The sequence below is a fragment of the Halyomorpha halys genome, unplaced genomic scaffold (assembly GCF_000696795.3).
Source record: "Halyomorpha halys isolate HHAL.00 unplaced genomic scaffold, Hhal_1.1 Scaffold2204.1, whole genome shotgun sequence".
Taxonomy (NCBI): Eukaryota; Metazoa; Arthropoda; class Insecta; order Hemiptera; family Pentatomidae; genus Halyomorpha; species Halyomorpha halys.
Window position 1 is genome coordinate 49651 of NW_027106273.1, and position 18999 is coordinate 68649.

The following is an 18999-nucleotide window of genomic DNA, read 5'->3' on the forward strand; positions in this document are numbered from 1 at the left end:
TATATAAACTTACATCTGTATTTCAGTACGTGTACTCAGCGAGGTATTGACAGATTGGCAAAAAGTAAGTTATATTATTCTTTCAAGATACATTTTCCCGGCCCAAAAAAACAAAAACGAGAAAGTGAAATATTGAAATCAAATCATCAGTCATACCGTGGAGCTTAATAACAACTTTTTCATATTTATGAACAAATATTACAACTTATACATTGCAGTTGATAACGAAATCGCATTTTAAGTTAATAAAAATCTATCTTGAAAAAGTGTCGGAAAATCGAAATTCTTTAGGTACCGCATTTACGGAATGCTGTAGTCAAAATTTGAGCCTTTATCTCGAAAACTGAATAAGTGATTTAAAAAATAAAAAATAGTGTCGGATTTAAGTAATCCTAATTTTTCGGCTCTTTTTTGAATTTTTATAAAGTCGGGGTCGGGGGTCTCATTTTCTGATTCCTGCGACACCGGAAGACCCCGAAGACGCCGCGACTGCAATGCCGCCCCAGCCTAAGCAGCATGCAAGCTAGGACTTGGCCTGCCCCTACCATAACGCCATAGTCGAGGACACGCTGGCCAGCCACTGAGGAAGAAAGACGTTCTTTCTGACACCAGGGGAAGATTTCATGGTTTTCACCATTTCGCCAACGGCTGCATCTGGACCAGGAGAACGAAGAAGACGTGACCGCGGCGGCGAAGACGTGATAAGGCACTATAAGATAAGCCATTATTTCTGTTACCCATGAGACCACCCAAATTTGTTCTTAAATCATATAATTAAAATGATATTACTAAACTAATACACTAACAACAGTTTCCCCCCTCAGGGATTTTATTTGGTCTTAAAAAAATATATGAATGCTTTTTGACAGAAAAGATCTCATAATTTCACCCACCCATTTGTTCCACGCTAATTTAATTATAATTTAAAAATACACTCGGGATAACTGAAGTACAGCACGGACAGGTCCCGATGTAAACAAATAGTTTCGAAGATATATATTACTTATCTATCCGTACCTCGCTGGAATGCACCTGACACTGAAACACAGTGTATTAACATAGTATGCTTTTCACACTCCTTCTTCAAATATTAAGGTCCTAAATCTAGTGAAATTAGTAAAAACGGAAAATGATAGTGCGTCTATATGTCCTTTTCAAATAGTTTTTCTTAGTAGATCATTAGTACTGTACATCATTTTAATAAAGTATGTAGTCCATTTCAAATTTGTATATCATACACGAATATGAACGGTCAGCATGAACAAATCATTTCGTTAAACATCCAAGTCAGGCTACCATTGCTCAACGGTAACTCGCCAGCCATAGACGACTGTCTGACTCAGAAAACCAGAAACATCCCCATATTTTAACATTATTCGACAAAACACTTTCAGTGTTTTATAATTATGTAACTTTTCTTACGTTAAAAAATATCTAGATAGATATTTGAGGCATTCGGTTGGAAAACATGGTATCTGATGTTTAGAGTAAATCGAAGTTTTTGGCAATATCTGATTAAGAGGCTTAAGAGGCTTTAAAAAGAATTGTAATAACATAGCATTTTCTTCATTTAATCTACTTGACAAAAGTAAATTTTTAACTTCTACAATAATCAGCTAAGTTTATGACCACTGGACTTGAAATGTTTCGTTACATTCCACAGAATACGAATTTGTGTTAAGGTGAACACAGGTTTGCTGGAATTACCATGTTTAACAGGCACGAGGTCAGTCATGACCAGTATCTATTGTCGTGGAAGCAGTGTCGCACTATGTCTTTCGTGATAGTAGCTACTATCACGTAAAAAATGTATTACACATAAAAAGGTAACAGTAACTAATACTTGGATGAGAACATGGTATCTGCAAGTACCCCTTCTTAATTATTTATTCTTATATAAACAAAACAATGTTGCAGTTTTTAAAAAAGTTTTATATTTCAATACACTCAAAATGACGGGGTAATATAATTTTGTGATTTCAAACAATTTCCCACATGTTTTCATTTTATTGGTAACTATGGTTTATGAACGACTCATTTATCAACTAAATTTAAACTTTCTTTAAAAGTAGAAAGTGAAAATAAAGATTATCTATAAATTCCTACATGACATCAAAAATTTAATAAGGTTGATAAATTGGTTTTTAATTGTTCAATAGAAGTGAGACATTTTTTTTAATGAAAGTAAGAAATTATTTTGTAATATTTAAAATAATCTCATTCCATGGCGGTGATTTTGAGCTATTTAAAAAATTGGTTGTAAATTAAATAAGTGATTATTTTCCAGCGAAAATTTCAATGGTTTAATTCATTTATAAATGAATATAAAAGAATTTCTGATATTATAACGGCGAGCTGAAGAAAAAGAAATTGTTTATTCTTTACTCATCAAAACTCAAAGTTTCTTGAAACATAAATCCAAAATTAATCATCAAAATAAAGTATTTTGGACATTTATTTGGTTTATTATCAGCTAACAGAATAATAATTAATTTATGTAATAAACTATGGTTAAAAAGTAATTTTCTGTTTTGTTTTTTTTACAAGATATCCAGGTTTCATAAGTTACGTTCTGAAATTACGATTGTATTGTAAGCATTAGCTATTGGCTGGGAAATGAATGTAGGGTTAGTACATGGGGCTATGAAAAAAAAAGTTAATTCACACCAATCTTTGATTACTTGAACTATATTTATGAAAAATATATACAGTTACAAGTCAGCATTATAATTCCTGATGGATGACTTGATTTATGGCAAAGAAAAGAGCATTAAGGATTTACGAAGGATTTTGGATTATAAGAATTAGATACGAGAGGAATTCGATAGTTTAGTGGAGCCCCAAAGCTCAACTCGGTATGTCCTGATAGGCCTTATTACAGTCATGAAGATCAGTCTTTTGTAATGGATTTGAAGTTTAGACCATTTGTCTAGTAAACGAGCAGTTTCCTGTCTTTTCAGCCTAGTATTTTCATAAACTTAAATATAAAAATTGTCATATAAAGCCATTTAACTTTATCATGAATTAAGTTTCATTTGGTGATGAAGTCAATTATGCAACCTCCTTTAATTCTTCTCCAGCGCACTTTTCTATGGTGTTTCCATTGAGAATAACCATTTTCAGTGATGGATTGTCACATCACTGGTCCGAAAGAACATTTACGCAACTGTAAATTTTAGTGTATTGACAACATACTTAAATCAACATATGTTAATTTAAACAATTAATTCCTCTGATTTAACTGTCGCATCTAATTCAAGTTTAATAACTATAAATAAAGTGGTCAACTGAAACAACATTTCAAAGCTGACATACATCTCTGTTAAGTTTTTTTAAGTATAATGAGGGATTACTGCACCGATAAGGATAAACAAGCTTTAGCTAACTGGGAAAAATGGATGAAAGAACGAAAAGAAGTGTGCGAGCGGATCGGGAAGGCGATCAATACCGAACCTCCGTGCCTTCTCATGAACAGAGAACAAAAATGGGAGTTGGACCGGGAGAAAGATGTTATTTACGATGCTCAACAAATTAAGGAATATGTGTGCAGGTAAAGGTAGTGACGAGTTCGATAGAAGCTTTTGCAATACTTTAGTAAAGTTCCAAAGTACGAATGGAATGACCTTAAACACACTGGATTACTTTCCTCTTGAAGTACATTGTTCCACTCACGTTAGAGGTATCTTGTGGCCCACCATTTATAAAAAAAAAAGGCGTGAAAGAGCTCGGAGGGAAAGAGGAGATGTGAACCTTCCAATTGGTGGTTACAAAGTTCATTTAAAAAATATACGTAGGTTTCCTCATATTTCTTATTCTCATGCTGTTATTTTCTGTTAAACAAGATGCCTAAAACTTGCCTAATTGATAGATTGCTTCTTCTCGAAGTACAAAACAAAGTGTAACCTAAAAGATGTCCAGTTTTATTTATTAAACTCTTCCTTACAGAGGGAGGCTCCGGACGTGGGAACACCGTTTCAGAGAAACTTCGAAATTTTTGATGCTGTCCTATTTCAACTTTACTCTACATGTATGTAATGATTATTATATACCAGTGGTTTCCAAACTTTTCCAGGAAAAATTTTACTTAGCACTCCCTGGAAATTATTTTGTTTTTAATTTTAATAGCAATTAATAGCAAAAATGTATGTATTAATTTTTCTAACTTTTTAGAAAAATATAGCAAAGAACGGTGTAAATTAGAAAAATTGAACTTTGAAATTATGAAACTATTTATTGAACTCAGAATAGAATGTAATACAGAAAAAGTTTAACGGCTCTATTTTCGTCAGCAGTAATATTGTTGGCTGTGACAACTTGTAGGTATTCATCGCCCACCAAATGGGCCTATGACCACCACCGCCCCCTTAATCGCTGCAGGGGGCGGTCGCGCCCACTTTTTGAATCACTGTTTTATACTAATCAATCTTTTTGTTACAGTAGAATAAGAAAACAAATTGTTGATCGTATTAAGTGATTGTGAGTTTGAAAGTATAAAAAAAATAGAAAAGACGCTTCTAGTAAAGCAAACAAAGAATTTCTTTTAAATGAACATTTGTGCAAGATTTGTTTTTCTTAAACTATTTAATATGAATTTTCACAAAAATTAGAAGTTTGATCGAATCGTTCTGTTTTTTTCTACTTATGACCTTGATCAAGAAAATAACAATATATAACAATAAAAGAACAAAATTTCTGCTCTTCCAACCCATATCAATATATTTTAGATTATATTCCTTATAAGAAACAAAAATTACTTTCTCACGCTCTGATTTGCTTCTGAAGATCCATGCAATTTATTTGGATCCAAACCAATCCTAAGTTTTTTGAAGATGCACTTTGAATTTAAAACAATTTTTAAGATTGTAGGAAAAAAAATCGAAAGCGCAAAGAATTCGATAGAAGGATGACATAGGGACCTCATGTGAATAAGCACCAAGAGCCTATACTATCTATTTCACAGATCAGTCCTAACATTGAGACAGCTACTACACACATACACCTAATTAATGAAACCCATTTGGAAACAGGTTTCAGAGATCTACGGGACAGCCAAAAAAACTCATATAAACAAGCTACAAATAATTCAATCAAAATACAATACGTCAGATTACACGATCTCCATGATACGTCAGTAATAGAACAGTGCACTCAGACAAGACCACAATAAAACATCATACAAGACAGTTCATGACTCGACTACCATACCAATAGACAAGATATGCAAGATAAGCTACCACGAACATTCTCGACAACGTGTACCGAAGACTAAAAAGCAGCTGGATGAGAGATCTCCTTAGCTAACCAATGAAATAAATTAAAGCCAGGGGAGGTACCAATGGTTACTGGTTTCCATCATACTACTTATGCTATTGTTGTAATTTTGTAAAATATCACATTAGCTGGTTGTCTTCTATCTAAATAAAGGTGTGAATTAATAAATATCAATAAAAAAAATTGATTAAGAAATAATCTGGACCAACTCACAAAGAAAAGTGAAACAATATATTTTATTTAGGAAGACATAAATTTTATACTTGATTTACGCACTAACAAAAAACAGGTAGATAGAAATTTTTGCTATAATAATTTTTAAAAAATTTTTTTAAACTTTTGGGTTTATTGAAATCTTCAATTTTTTGTTTAAACCATAACTAAAGTTTCTTTACCCAACAGTCTTGAAGTCACTACAACAGTATCAAAACAGTTAGTAAAGAGCCCAAGAGAAGAAAAAAGGCAGTTATCTCACCCCAATTTTGATTACTTTAATGTAAGCTATCTATAATTACTAGTCAAAATTAATGAGTCTGCCAAGAATATGTAGGGGGAATAAAAAATGGGGGCTGTTTCAAAGCGATAAAAAAAACTAATTTTTCATTCGGAGCTCTATATCTGAAAAAGTAGGAACAACACAAGAAAACCTAAGAGAACGTCATTTAAAGAAGAGCAAATTTACTAAAATATGAGCCCTAATAGAGTTATTTACGTTAAATAGTTTTCAAGATATAGCCATTTAAACAGCAACATTTCATAAAAATGTTGTAAGGGACGTACTGAAAGATCAGTAGTTGGTGAATTTATTTTGCAAAATCTATATCTCAAAAACAATTTGACGTACAGATGTCTATTAGCACTCAAATTAAAGCAAGTTTAATGAGCTATAAAGTACTTTATGATGTTTATCTTCTTAGGAGTAATAGTTTACATGAAATTTGCTAAAATACATTGATTTATAGTTGTTCCGACAAATTTTCATTTGCCAAATTTATATTCATATGTGAATATCATAAAAACTACTACCCCTACGAAGATAAGCGTCATAAACTACTTTATAGTAAGTTAAATTTTCTTTATTTTGAGTGTTGGCAGACGTATGTACATCTTATGAATTTAAAGATATATTTTTCAAAAATCCAACATTTTATACGAACAACTAGAAATTAACATTTCTGACTTTATTTTGTCAAATATCATAAAAACTGCAACTCCTACAAAGATAAACATAATTAACTATTTTGTAGTAAATTTAACTAGCTTTAATTTGAGCGCTGGCAGACATCTGTACGTCCAATGGTTTCTGAAATGAAGTTTTTCATAAATCAAGCATATTGTCCGAACAACAATAAATCAATTTATTTTAGCAAATTTCATGAAAACTACTATTCCTACGAATGTAGAGGTCATAAACTTATTTATAGTCCATTAAACTAGCTTTAATTTGAGTGTCAATAAACATCTGTATGTCTCATAGTTGCAGAGATTTCTCAAAATAAATTAGCTAACAAAATAAAAAAAATCTTTCAGAAGATTTTTAAGAAATTTTGCTTTTTAAAAAGTTAGATCTCGAGAACTATTGGACGTAAATAACTCTTTTAGGGCTAATATTTCAGCAAATTTACTCTTCTTTAAATAATGTTCTCTTAGATTTTCAAGTGCTGTTGGTAGTTTTTATGATAAAGAGCTCAGAATGAAAAATTAAGGTTTTGAAACAGCCGCCATTTTTTATTCCTCCTACCTATACTTCGCAAACTCAACAATTTTGACTAGTAATTATACACAGTTTTCATTAAAGTAATAAAAATTTGGGGTGAGATAACTGCCTTCTTTTTTTTTTTCATCCTCGCTCTTGTACTAAGTATATTACAGGAGATCTGTAGGGACATTTCACTTGAGAGACGTAAAATGACTCACATACATCACGAACTACAATTGGAAACATTTATTTATCACCCTACCCTGCCTATTCGGCAATACGAGTGTTCGCAGCAGTTGGTAGAAATTAAACAATTGGAAACAGTACAACAACACATCACACCGAGACACAACAAGTTCTTTACAATCTCTCTGCTTTCTTCAATCAACTATTCCGGACAATTACCCCATTCCCCTTCCTGCGAGGAGGCAGGGTAGGAAGGGCACCCAAAACCCTAATAACATCATCCTACCTTATTGTTCTTCTTATCTCTGTACCTTCTCCTTCTCCCCCACTTTTTTCGACTTCTTTATTATTATTATTATTTTATTCATTATCTTTCTTACTTAATTATTATTTGTTATTATATTTTTTCAATCGTGACGCGGAGGCCTCTCACCTCCAATGATTTAAGTAGAGTTCTTCACAAAATGGACAAATCAAAACTTCAGATAAGTATTTCACTGGAAACCTCCAAGTGCCAATGGTAAAAAAAGGTTGTATTCAATCTGATTTATGTATCACTTACAAAATGCAACATACTAATTTATTAATTTAATAGTAGTGCCTCTATGGAAATGATAGGAAGCTAGTCCAATTGTACCAAGTTATCGAGAATACCTTTGTTGTTACATGCACCACGTTTTCGATACTATACTGTTGTGTATGCATGACCACTGATGCCAATTTCTTTAAAGTGTTAATTGCTTGTTAAGGGAATTAATACCTGCCAAAAACAATATCTCTAGGGAGGGAAGGTTCATTATTGAGTGAAATATAAAGTATAATTAATTTTTTTTTTGGTGTTGTTTAGGTGCGGAAAAACAGGATGCCCTTTGTTTTGGAAAACTACAGAACCACGACAACCAGGTTCAAGGAATTTACTGGCTGAAGTATATTTCTCTCCACTCAAATTGACCCATGAAAATCAAAAGTTATCTCACCTGATAGAAGATGGATTTATTGGGCAACCTAGATTAATCATAGAAGAAAAAGGAATTCTGGGGCAGAAATGTTTAGAAAATTCTCTCAAAAGATGGAAAAAATCTCCATATTATAAACAGAGAAGAATGGATCTTGAAAAAGAGATTGAGGAAGTAGAATACAAGCCGGATGTCGATGATTTAATTGTGATTGGTAAAACGGTAGTTCAGGAAGAAGTGGTTACTGATCAGTACCAATTACCAGCTATAATAGTAGAGGATTACCATATAGTACATAAAACACCAGACGAGAAAATGGCAATACTATCAATTGGAAAGCTGTTGTTGACAGGAGGTGACATTAAGGGAATCAATTGGGTAATTGAATTTACGGGAACCCACACGTCGGAACACCATGCTAAAGAAATTAAATTCACCAACAAAGGCCAGATAGCTATAAGTTACATATGGAAGAAAATGGAAGGTCATAAAAACTTGAATTTACCGCTAAGAATGACGAAATCCATGGTGACAAGATTTTTCTTCAACAAAACAGAAGGAATAATACTTCCTGGACAAACAATTTATCAGAGTTTTTGGTTTCATTCAAGAACTCCTGGGATTTTCAAAGAAATATGGTCCTTAGAGACCAAACCAACTCTCCCACCAATCATATTCTATTTGGAAGGCTTCGTTTCAATGTTGGTAGTCTCATTTATGCAAGTTTTTCTAGTAGAATAAGGATGTAGACTATTCTTATACATATAAAAAATGAAGTGAAATAATAAGGTCTTTTAATTATAACAAAAACGTAGATAATAATTGAATATAAAAAAAAAAGAATGAATAACAAGGTCTTTTTATTATTAAAAAAAACGTATATAATCATTGAATATAAAAAAATGAATGAATAACAAGGTCTTTTGATCATAACAAAAATGAGGATAATCATTGATTATAAAAAATACTTTAAATTCAATAGAGTTAATTAATAAAAGTTACTTTGATCATTGAAAATTGTCGAGGAAACTACGAAAGAATCAATAGCAATTTGTTTTTTGTCTAAATGTAACCATCCATTTGAAAGAGAAACAATGTGTAAGTTTTTGTAACTCCTTGTAATTAAGAAATAGAATGTTCTTTTTTTTTAATTAATATTAATCGTCAAGTAATTATTATTATTAATGCTAATGTTACGTTGCGGAATCGGTCATCTCTTTGAAATTTCGACTGCTTTCATTTATTTTCTACCTGTATTTTGATTTATTTAAGAGATAAGATGAAACTTCAAGCTACTTACACAGCACGTTAAATCTTTGGGATTTTTTTCTTTTGGTCAATTGAGATTTGATTATGACCAGATTCAAGTTTTTCTGTATATAAAAACCTGTTTAACATTCTATGATAATATATTCAGCCTGTTCTTCAATCTCTAGGCAAAGATAAAAAGCCGAACGCTCAAGAAGTTTTACATTCTGATTGTGACAGATTTTGGTCCGTGAAAGAACGAGTTATTTTTCTCAACTCATTCATCGTCCAGTTCAGTTTAAATTTTGAGTTATCTTTGGACAAAGTCCTAAAACGTTTGCAACAATTTGGTACTAGGTTTCAATGTCCGATTTTCAATATTCAGGATTGAATATATGTTTTGTATAATCTTAGTCACTTGCGCTGTTTTGGTGCTAACTTTGTGTATGTATGCGTACGTGCATGCGCGTGTGTGTAATCAGCCATAGTTTTCTATTACCCACAGTACAGATTTCAATTACCCTTGACAAATTTCTTCTTTCTTTGCTACTGCGTGAGTGAAGTGTACTGGGTAAATATTCAACTCCCAATACTGAATAATAAATCATCTACATCAATCTAATAGTATATAGTTATAACAGTATTGTTCTTCTTAAATGTGTGTGTGTATATATATATGCTAATTTAATTTTGATTTAATTGGTTTAAAGGTCTTCGAATAAAGAAAAACATGAAAATAATGAAATAAATAATTACTTAAACAGATTAGTGAAAGAAACCGAAGTAAGAGAAGCAGCTGAAATGGCCCTACACCGTATCCCTTCATACTACACTGAAACACTCGACCAAGCTAATAAATTTACAGAGAAAGAGATCTTCATGCACATAAACCCATTGTTGTACTACCACATAGATGTGATCCATAAAGTTAAAAAACTTCATGAAAAGTAAGTACTGTTCGATATTTTGAAAATATGTTTTAGTTTTTTCTTCACTTAATCTAAAACTGCTTAAAAATAATTTAAGAACAATAATATAGAGGACTTAATTTCTAGAGCAAATAGGAAAAAATCCAACTGAGCTGACATGAGAATGCCAATTGACCAAACTTCGTTGTAGTTGTTTTATATTTTAATACTTTTGACTCACCCAATACTCAGACAGATCAGATGCTGAAGAGAAGGAAGCAGTATTGCCAAAACATCAAAGAGATAATTTTATGAATCAGGCATTATTTTCTTTAATTTTAACCTAAAGGAAAGATACAAAAAAAGCAGAAAAAAATGCAATGTGGAATGTCAGAAGATGGTACTAAATCAAATTAAATTTTCTTTATTTCTTTTCTTTATCTTCATCTTTATTTCTTCCCATCCTAAGTAACCACCATCAATAAGGTGATATCAAACAGTTCCCCTAAACGGGCTCTGGTTCTTGACTTCTCCTTCTACCCGTACACGAATTCCCTGTAGAACGAGTGGTTTTCCCTGGTCATCATCCGTGGAAACGTACTCGTGAACAAGGCAGGGATCTCAGTTTCCCTCAGGATCTTGGTCCTCAGTGCCCATAGACATTGCAATAGTCACAGCATGCTCATCTGTCTTGGTGATATTGTAATGGGGATGTAAAGTAAAAACCTTTTTTCCATACTCAACAAGTTTCTCTTAAGAAGCTTCTCTGCCCCGTGAGAAGTGCAGTATTCCTAGAGGACCCATCTTGCTTCCAATCTTGATCTGGCAATGTGAAAATCCATCGTAAGACCCTTTCTAAGTCGTCACACACTGCGAGTTTCATTCCTCTACTGTATTCTCCAAGATACTCCCTTTATATCTTTAGGGATTCCTCATTCTCAAATGATCCTCTCTCTTGGTCTTAAAGATACAGGAGTCTTCCAGGAAGAGGATTTTGAGAGGTACTTCCATCACTTTTATTTCCATTGCCACATGAAACATTGTCTTATATGCTCTAATGAGTAGTGGTAATGCCATAAGGTGAATCGATGTCAGCCTGCTTTTCTGCCGGCGCCAAAGTTTGTAACTTCTAACTAGAGATGTATTATATATACCTTAGGAAACCCTTTCAAGATAGTCATTATTATTGAATGTCAGAGACCCCAGAAAGCGCTCCCCTCCTCCCAAGACGAATTGGTTCATTTAGTACTAATGTCGCTATATTTTTCAAGTGGTCTAAGTGAGGTATCACGTTAAGCTTTCTTTAATACTTTTTATCAATGAAAGTTACAACCTCACATGCTCATATCATATCCTTGTATCGTGAGTTATTTGTTGGACCCTTTCGGTAGTGCCCCTCAAGAGAATTCTGGATTTTGGAGGCAGCCATTTTCCGTTTCTTCTTTTTGCACCATCTTTCCATTGTCCAACTTTTGGTTTCAATCCAGATATGCTGTTCGAGTCTACCACGACATATAGATTGTCCACTTAGTTCAAGGCGATGAACCATTGATGTTCGAGTATACTCAAAAAATCGTTTAAGACCAGAAGGGTAGGGGAGAATACAAAGGAGGTACCTGTATCGTAGGAACGTCGAATCTTTAAGGTCTGTTCCTAAATGGTAATGTATTACCAAGTCATACGATTTGATAGGTGTTTTATAAATCTGAAGCTACACTTTGATCTTAGCCAATAGGCCGAGAAGCGATAGGCATACTACCAAATTGGCGTCTGTGGTCCCCCTACCATTAGTGAATTCATGTTGCCGTGGATGAATCAATGTTAATAGGACTGGCCAAAGATTTGTGACCACCAGATTGTTGACAACTTTTTCAATACTGCGAGAAGATATATAGAGGTCTGTATGATTTGGCAAGTTTGGCATTAACAATATTCATTAATTTTTTTTTTTAATCAATTGACCATGTTCTCTCAAACTTTAAGTTGTAAGGCAGAGAGGTTTAAAATATGTCTATTTTACTATTTTACAGTCCTGAGTTTTAGTACATTGTGGGGGAGGGGAAGAGGAGGTGGCATAACTATATTTTCCTTTAAAGCTAAAAATGTCCCGCCTATGGCGACTAGATTTACATTGAGGTTAATAAGAATGTCCATCATGATAATGTAAAGTGGGAAAAAAGGCAGTCAGTGATTGTCTCATGTGCTATATTCTCCTGCGAAAAATTCAATAAAGTCACTCCGAAAGTTTGCAATAAATGATGTATCACTCTAAAATTAAATTAAGACAATTGAAGCTTTTGCTGAAAAAAGGTGGTAACTCTATTTTAGACTTACAAGTATTATTTCATGGCAAATAAATAATTCTTTTGTATTATGCCAGAATTTTGTTGCTCCAATCCAATAGTTCTCATATTCTTCAAGAGATAAGGCTACCGCTCTCATTAGTATCTAAAATTACTGTTTCAGTTTGCCCTGGGATTGATTCCAGGCCAAGAACAGCTTCCTCCTTTGTTGTTGTTGGAGATTTTAGATACTTAGATAGCTAATGAAGGTAATGTGACTACTATAGAATGATGGTTCTTGATTAGTCTATAAGTACAAATAGAAGGAAGAAGGCAATAGGTTACTTCAACAATGAATGATTAGAAAGAAAAGAATAATTTCAAGAAGAGTTCTTACTTTATTTTACAATTATCCAAAAATTGAAAAATGGGATTTACCCCTTTTATGCAGCAAATCCTCTAATTATATATTTGTATTTTTTTAAAAAAGGAAAATAGAGGATTCATGTTATATTTTTTAAACAGATATTTTAATGACGAATGGAACTTATCGATGAGTGATTTAAGTAAAAAACTCATAGAACGATTACAGAATCAACCCTACAATGTTAAAGAAAAGGTAATAAGCAGCATCTATTTGATAAAATTTTATTTTTTAAAATATATTTAACCATCTTTTGATATTGTTTTACTAGGTCAATTTCTATCATCTTAAGTAGCTAGATTTTCCTTATTTTTTTATAAACACCTAGGTTTGTTCATTTGCATGTAATTACTATAGTAAAAATAATAAGCCTATAAGTAACAAAAAAAAAATATTTTAAAACCATTTATGGTCTAGATATCCAAAAGGTGTCAAATCTAATGAAAAAAAAAATTATGTTATTTTTACAACAAAATCACTATGGCACTAAAAGTAGGAAGTATGAAAAGAAAATTGATATATTATTGAATAGTATACTTTATAAATAATCAAATTGTACATTAGGTTTTACCAGTTTTATCTGCAATTAATTTTTATTACAGAATTCTTTAAAAAAATTTATAGCAATCAATTTTTATTTACAGCACTTGATATAGTGTTAATAAAAATAATTGATTCTATTATTAGCCTTTAGATATCCAAGAGTTATAAACCCAGCCTTATTTTCTTTTATACAAAAAGTTTAGTTTACACACTTGAAAAAAATATAAGAATTATACTTAATTTATTACCTTCACTTATATTCCATATATAGGTAAATGAAAGTAATGGATATATGGAATATACGAATATAGAATTATATTAAAATATATGTTTACAATTTCAATATATATTTGTTCATTTTCATGACCTGATGATGGAAATCTTATCCATATATTTTTCTTTCTTAGGATGACTACCATAACTTTAACAGGTTTTTGTTTCAATCGTCAAGTCAATAACAAGATATTTTAACACCCCCTTATAGTACAAGAGCCGGGAAGAAAAAAAGGCAGTTATCTCAACCCAATTTTTATTACTATAATGAAAAATATGTATAATTAATAGTCTGCCAAATATAAGTAGGGGGAATAAAAAATGGCGGCTGTTTCAAAACCTTAAAAAAACACTAATTTTTCATTCGGACTTCTATATCTTAAAAAATACCAACAACAATAGAAAACCTAAGAGCACATTATTTAAAGAAGAGTAAATTTGCTGAAATATTAGCCCTAAAAGAGCTATTTACGTCCAATAGTTCTCGATATATAGCTTTTTAAAAAGCAAAATTTCTTAAAAATCTATTGCAAGATTAGTAGTTAGTTAATTTATTTAGAGAAATCTATATTTTAATAACTATGTGACGTACAGATGTCTATTAGCACTCAAATTAAAGCTAGTATAATGGACTATAAAGAAATTTATAACCTTTACCTTCGTAAAAATAGTAGTTTTCATGATATTTGCTAAAATAAATTGATTTATAGTTGTTCGGACAATAATTTTGATTTATGAAAAACTTTATTTCAGAAACCATTTGACGTTCAGATGTCTGCCAGCACTCAAATTAAAGCTAGTTAAATTTACTAAGTTATAAATAGTTAATAAAGTTTATCTTTGTAGGACTAGTAGTTTTTATGATATTTGACAAAATAAACTCACAAAATATTAATTTTTAGTTGTTCGTATAAAATGTTAGATTTTTGAAAAATATATCTCTAGATCCATAAGACGCACATATGTCTACCAACACTCAAAATAAAGGAAATTTAACTTACTATAAAGTAGTTTATTACACTTATCTTCGTAGGGGTAGTAGTTTTTATGATATTCACGTATGAATATAAATTTGGCAAATAAAAATTTGTCCAAACAACTATAAATTAATTTAATTTAGCAAATATCATGAAAACTACTATTCCTACAAAGGTAAAGGTCATAAACTACTTTATAGCTCATTAAACTAGCTTTAATTTGAGTCCTAATAGACATCTGTGCTTCAAATGGTTTTTGAGATATAGATTTTTCAAAATAAATTCACTATCTACTGATCTTTTTTTAATGTTGCTTTTTAAAAAGCTATGTCTCGAGAACTATTTAACATGAATAACTCTTTTAGGGTTCATATTTTAGCAAATTTACTATTCTTTAAATGTCATTCTCTTAGGTTTTCTTGTGTTGTTCCTAATTTTTAAGATATAGAGCTCCCAATGAAAAATTAAATTTTTTTATCACTTTTAACCAGCCGCCATTTTTTATTCCCCCTACCTATACTTGGCAGTCTCATCAATTTTGACTATTAATTATACATAGTTTTCATTGAAGTAATAAAAAATTGGGGTGAGATAACTGTCTTTTTTCTCCTCTTGGGCTCTTGTACTATTAAGGGACCCAGGATACACAACATTGTGAAATAAAATATACAAGATTGAACGATGAAACACTATGTGTTTGTCAAGGAAATGGCCACTCAAATACTCCACAAAAATTTTATCAAAGTGTTGAAGGCCGGATTAATTTAAAGAGTAGCCCACCAAATTGAGTATTGCTTTTCAGCACAAATAGTCACTGATTCAGTCATCATAGTTAAAAAAGTTATCATATGAGCAAGCTGAGTCTATGAATGTGTGGTTTGGTGATTTCTTGAGTACCTACCTACATTTTGAAGAAAGTCTTGATTTTTATTCATTTAGAAAATTGAGTAGGCACACCAAATTAATAATCATTAGTTTTCATTGCCAAACTTTTCTTTATTTACATCTTATAGTAGAAATTTCTCCATTTTTTGAGAAATAAGCACATGCTCAGTATTATTCACTTCACCTCATACACTTGTTTCTTTACCTCTAACAGCATGATCATATAATTAAGTATAATAACTTCAGACAATTTCTTTTTTATTCAGTAATAGTTATCAACCATTCAAAGTATTTTAGAAATCATTTCCAAATAATTTTAGGTGTATAAATATTACATCAAACTTTTGAGAAGACTTCAGAAGAAACCAGTGATCATGGACATGCTAGAATCTGACTGGGATATGTTTAAATATCATATGACTTACTTGCTCCTGTGTACGGCAATTGCTGAAATGGAAAAATGTCTAAATTACAAATCATGGGGCCTCAAACCACCAAATGCAGTAATTTGTTAATTTATATAATGATAAAATTGTTTGAAACATAAAATAATATGTAATATAAAAACTAGTAATTGAAGTCAACTTAAGTGAGTTATGTCTATTTTAAGTCAAAGATTCATTTAAAAAAAAAAAAAATTAGTAATGAATCATTTCTTCAACATTAGTTACTAAATGTATAGCCTGTTTCAAAGACATTATACATTCATTTTAAAGATAAAGTCAGATAGTGAGTGACATTGTTTTAGCCACCTGGCCCAGAAGAAGAATATGAAGGAAACTTTGTTGAAAAACGAAAAAGTTGGAATGGCAATGAGCTCATGGAAGAAACAAAAGGAAGCGATACTGAAGAAGATGAAGACAAATTAGCACTAATTGAAAAGGAAATGATAAAAGAATTTGGTGATGATGCTCTTGGTAAAACAAAAACTATTAACCTCCATCTTGGATTAGGTGTAAGATTTACTAAAGACGACAAATCGAGGGAAGAACAAGAGGTTGATGCTTTGGAAGAGGAGGAAGAAGCTGAAGAAGAAGTAGAAGAAGAGCATGTAGAAGATGAGGAAAAGAGTATATATTTTTTAGAGGAAGTAGAAGAAGAAGAACTGTATGAGGAAGAAGTGTCAGAAGAAGAAATTTCATTATCTACTTTAGTAACTGAAGATAACAGGGAAAAAAGTAATAAATTAGAAAATGAAGAAGAGGGTGACACTGATTATCCTTATGAAGAAGGTGTAGAAGAAGATGATGAGGAAGAGGAGGAGGAAGAGGAAGAAGAAGAAGTGGATGAGGAAGAAGAAGATGAGAGTGAATGGTTAATAGGAGAAGAGGAAGAAATAAATGAAGAACAAGAAATGGAGTGTGTAGAAGACTTTATAGAAAAAATGAGACTTCTTCTAGCCAAACATTCTGATAAGACCAGCAAAGTTCCTCCAGATGCTCAAAAAAAAACAGATTCACAAAAAAAAGGTGATGCACAAAAAAAAAAGGAGCCTTCATCGAAACCACTAAGCAAAAATTCAGGAAAAGATGAACAAAAACATACCAAAGACGTTATTCCTGGCAAGAAGGTATAATCATGTATTTTCATTCAAAATTTTTTTATTGAATAGTTTTAATGAGCTAATAACACAAATAAAGTTTCAGGATCAAGAACCAACTATTGAAAAACTTCCACAATCAAAGAATAATATGTATAAAGGGGGTGATCCAGCCCTATACCTTAAACCAAAAAAACAACCACCTCCATGGGTACGGAAACATTTTTTATTGTTTGCTGAAATTCAATGGAGACAAATTCTTGAAGACACTATAGATGATATAGCAGTACTAATAGAATCAATCAATTTTCATAAAGGGGATACTCTACATTCAAATATCAAGGACAGTGAACGAGCACAATATCCTTGTTAAATCAAATAAGCCAGAAATATATAAAAGTAATACCTTTAATAATAATATGCCCAAGCAAATTTGTTTTTACAACTCTATTGAATGTACTATAAATAATTGATAAAAATCATTTTGTGATTTCATTTAATAATGACAATAAAGCAAATTCAGTTATTATCTGGGAAAACAAATGAAGAATTTAATGCTGTATTAGAACTGGCTAGCTTTACAGAGTAGGATACAGTACCTCATAAGAAAAATTCACCAAACGAAAATCAAAGTTTTATTTTAAAACAACACACAAAACATAGATCAAACTAATGATGTCTGATCAAGCTGATTTTTATTCATAAACAGGCTAATAAAAGACTGCAGACAAACAGTTGCCTCTTGGAACCCTCCTTGTTATAATTTACATTATAAGTAAACAAGGGGCTTCAAGGCAGACTAATGCCTATTTTACAAATCATACAATATTTCATTTATTTTTTTAAAATGACTTTCTTTTTTTTTAACAAAATGCATTCTTCATCAGTTAAACTCAATTTGATACAAACCATTTTTATTATTCTATCTTATATGGAATAAGGTTATTATATATAAAATAAAACAGTACATGATCATATAAAATATTACATGGTAATCGATAAAAACTTTTTTATATAATAGAGAGAAGTATTGTAAATTTATATTATAACAATGTTTTATCAAACGCACTACAGCAGTCAACATTAAAAACAATTTCCATCTTCTTTTCCTTTCTGGGTAACTAATTAGTCTTACTATTTTTTTATTAATTTTACCTTATCAAAACGTTCCTTCTTACATTTTGAACTGTCCCTCTATCTTAAGGTGTTGGTTCTAAGAATAGTTGCAAAGTGCTGCTACATTTAAAGTATATTAATTATTTTGAAAAATAGCCAAAATTCATTTTTTTACAATTAAGTTTTTTATTATTGACAATTTTTCATACCTTTTTTTCATTGTCGTTTTATGTTACATTTTTGTCATATTTTAAACTACAACCAAAACACATTTAGAATTATCAATTGTCCACACCATATTTATATATTATTTTATATTTCATAGATAATTAATTACCATTTAAAATTATATATTGTATAATGATGTGCTGTTCATTTTACATTGAACCATGTACCACATCTGTTTACAAAGAATTAACTAATGTTTACTTAGGTTAGAAAACCTCCTACACCAATGGTTGTCCACAAGTAATTTCCTGGTTTGGACTAGTTCTTTCTTCAGTAGAGGTTTATAGTTGTTTAATGGTTCAAACCTTTTAATTATATTCTGTTCCTCAAAACAATCATTTCTCTTCAGTGAGTATCTTTTCCTTCTTCTTAAGAAATCTTTTCCTCCTGGAAAGCTCCCACTATTCACTTAGCAGTAAGCAAAATATCAAAAATTACTTTCTTTGATAATTCTATTATTTTC

At 31.3% G+C, this 18999-nt stretch overlaps 1 protein-coding gene across 2 annotated transcripts; it reads left to right on the top strand.

The window, feature by feature from the left end:
- The first annotated feature begins 3241 nt into the window (after nucleotides 1–3241).
- Nucleotides 3242–17664, top strand: LOC106691280 (surface protein P113). Of its 2 annotated transcripts, none has more exons than XM_014436993.2 (7): nucleotides 3242–3550; nucleotides 8004–8813; nucleotides 10071–10307; nucleotides 13076–13169; nucleotides 15973–16155; nucleotides 16401–17222; nucleotides 17293–17664. In XM_014436993.2, exons 1-7 carry the CDS (start codon nucleotides 3342–3344, stop codon nucleotides 17563–17565), a joined length of 2628 nt encoding a protein of 875 aa, XP_014292479.1. In that variant the 5' UTR covers nucleotides 3242–3341; the 3' UTR covers nucleotides 17566–17664. The 2 variants fall into 2 exon arrangements, with proteins under 2 accessions (XP_014292479.1, XP_014292480.1); XM_014436994.2 differs by having other exon boundaries at nucleotides 17299–17664.
- The last annotated feature ends 1335 nt before the right edge of the window (nucleotides 17665–18999 follow it).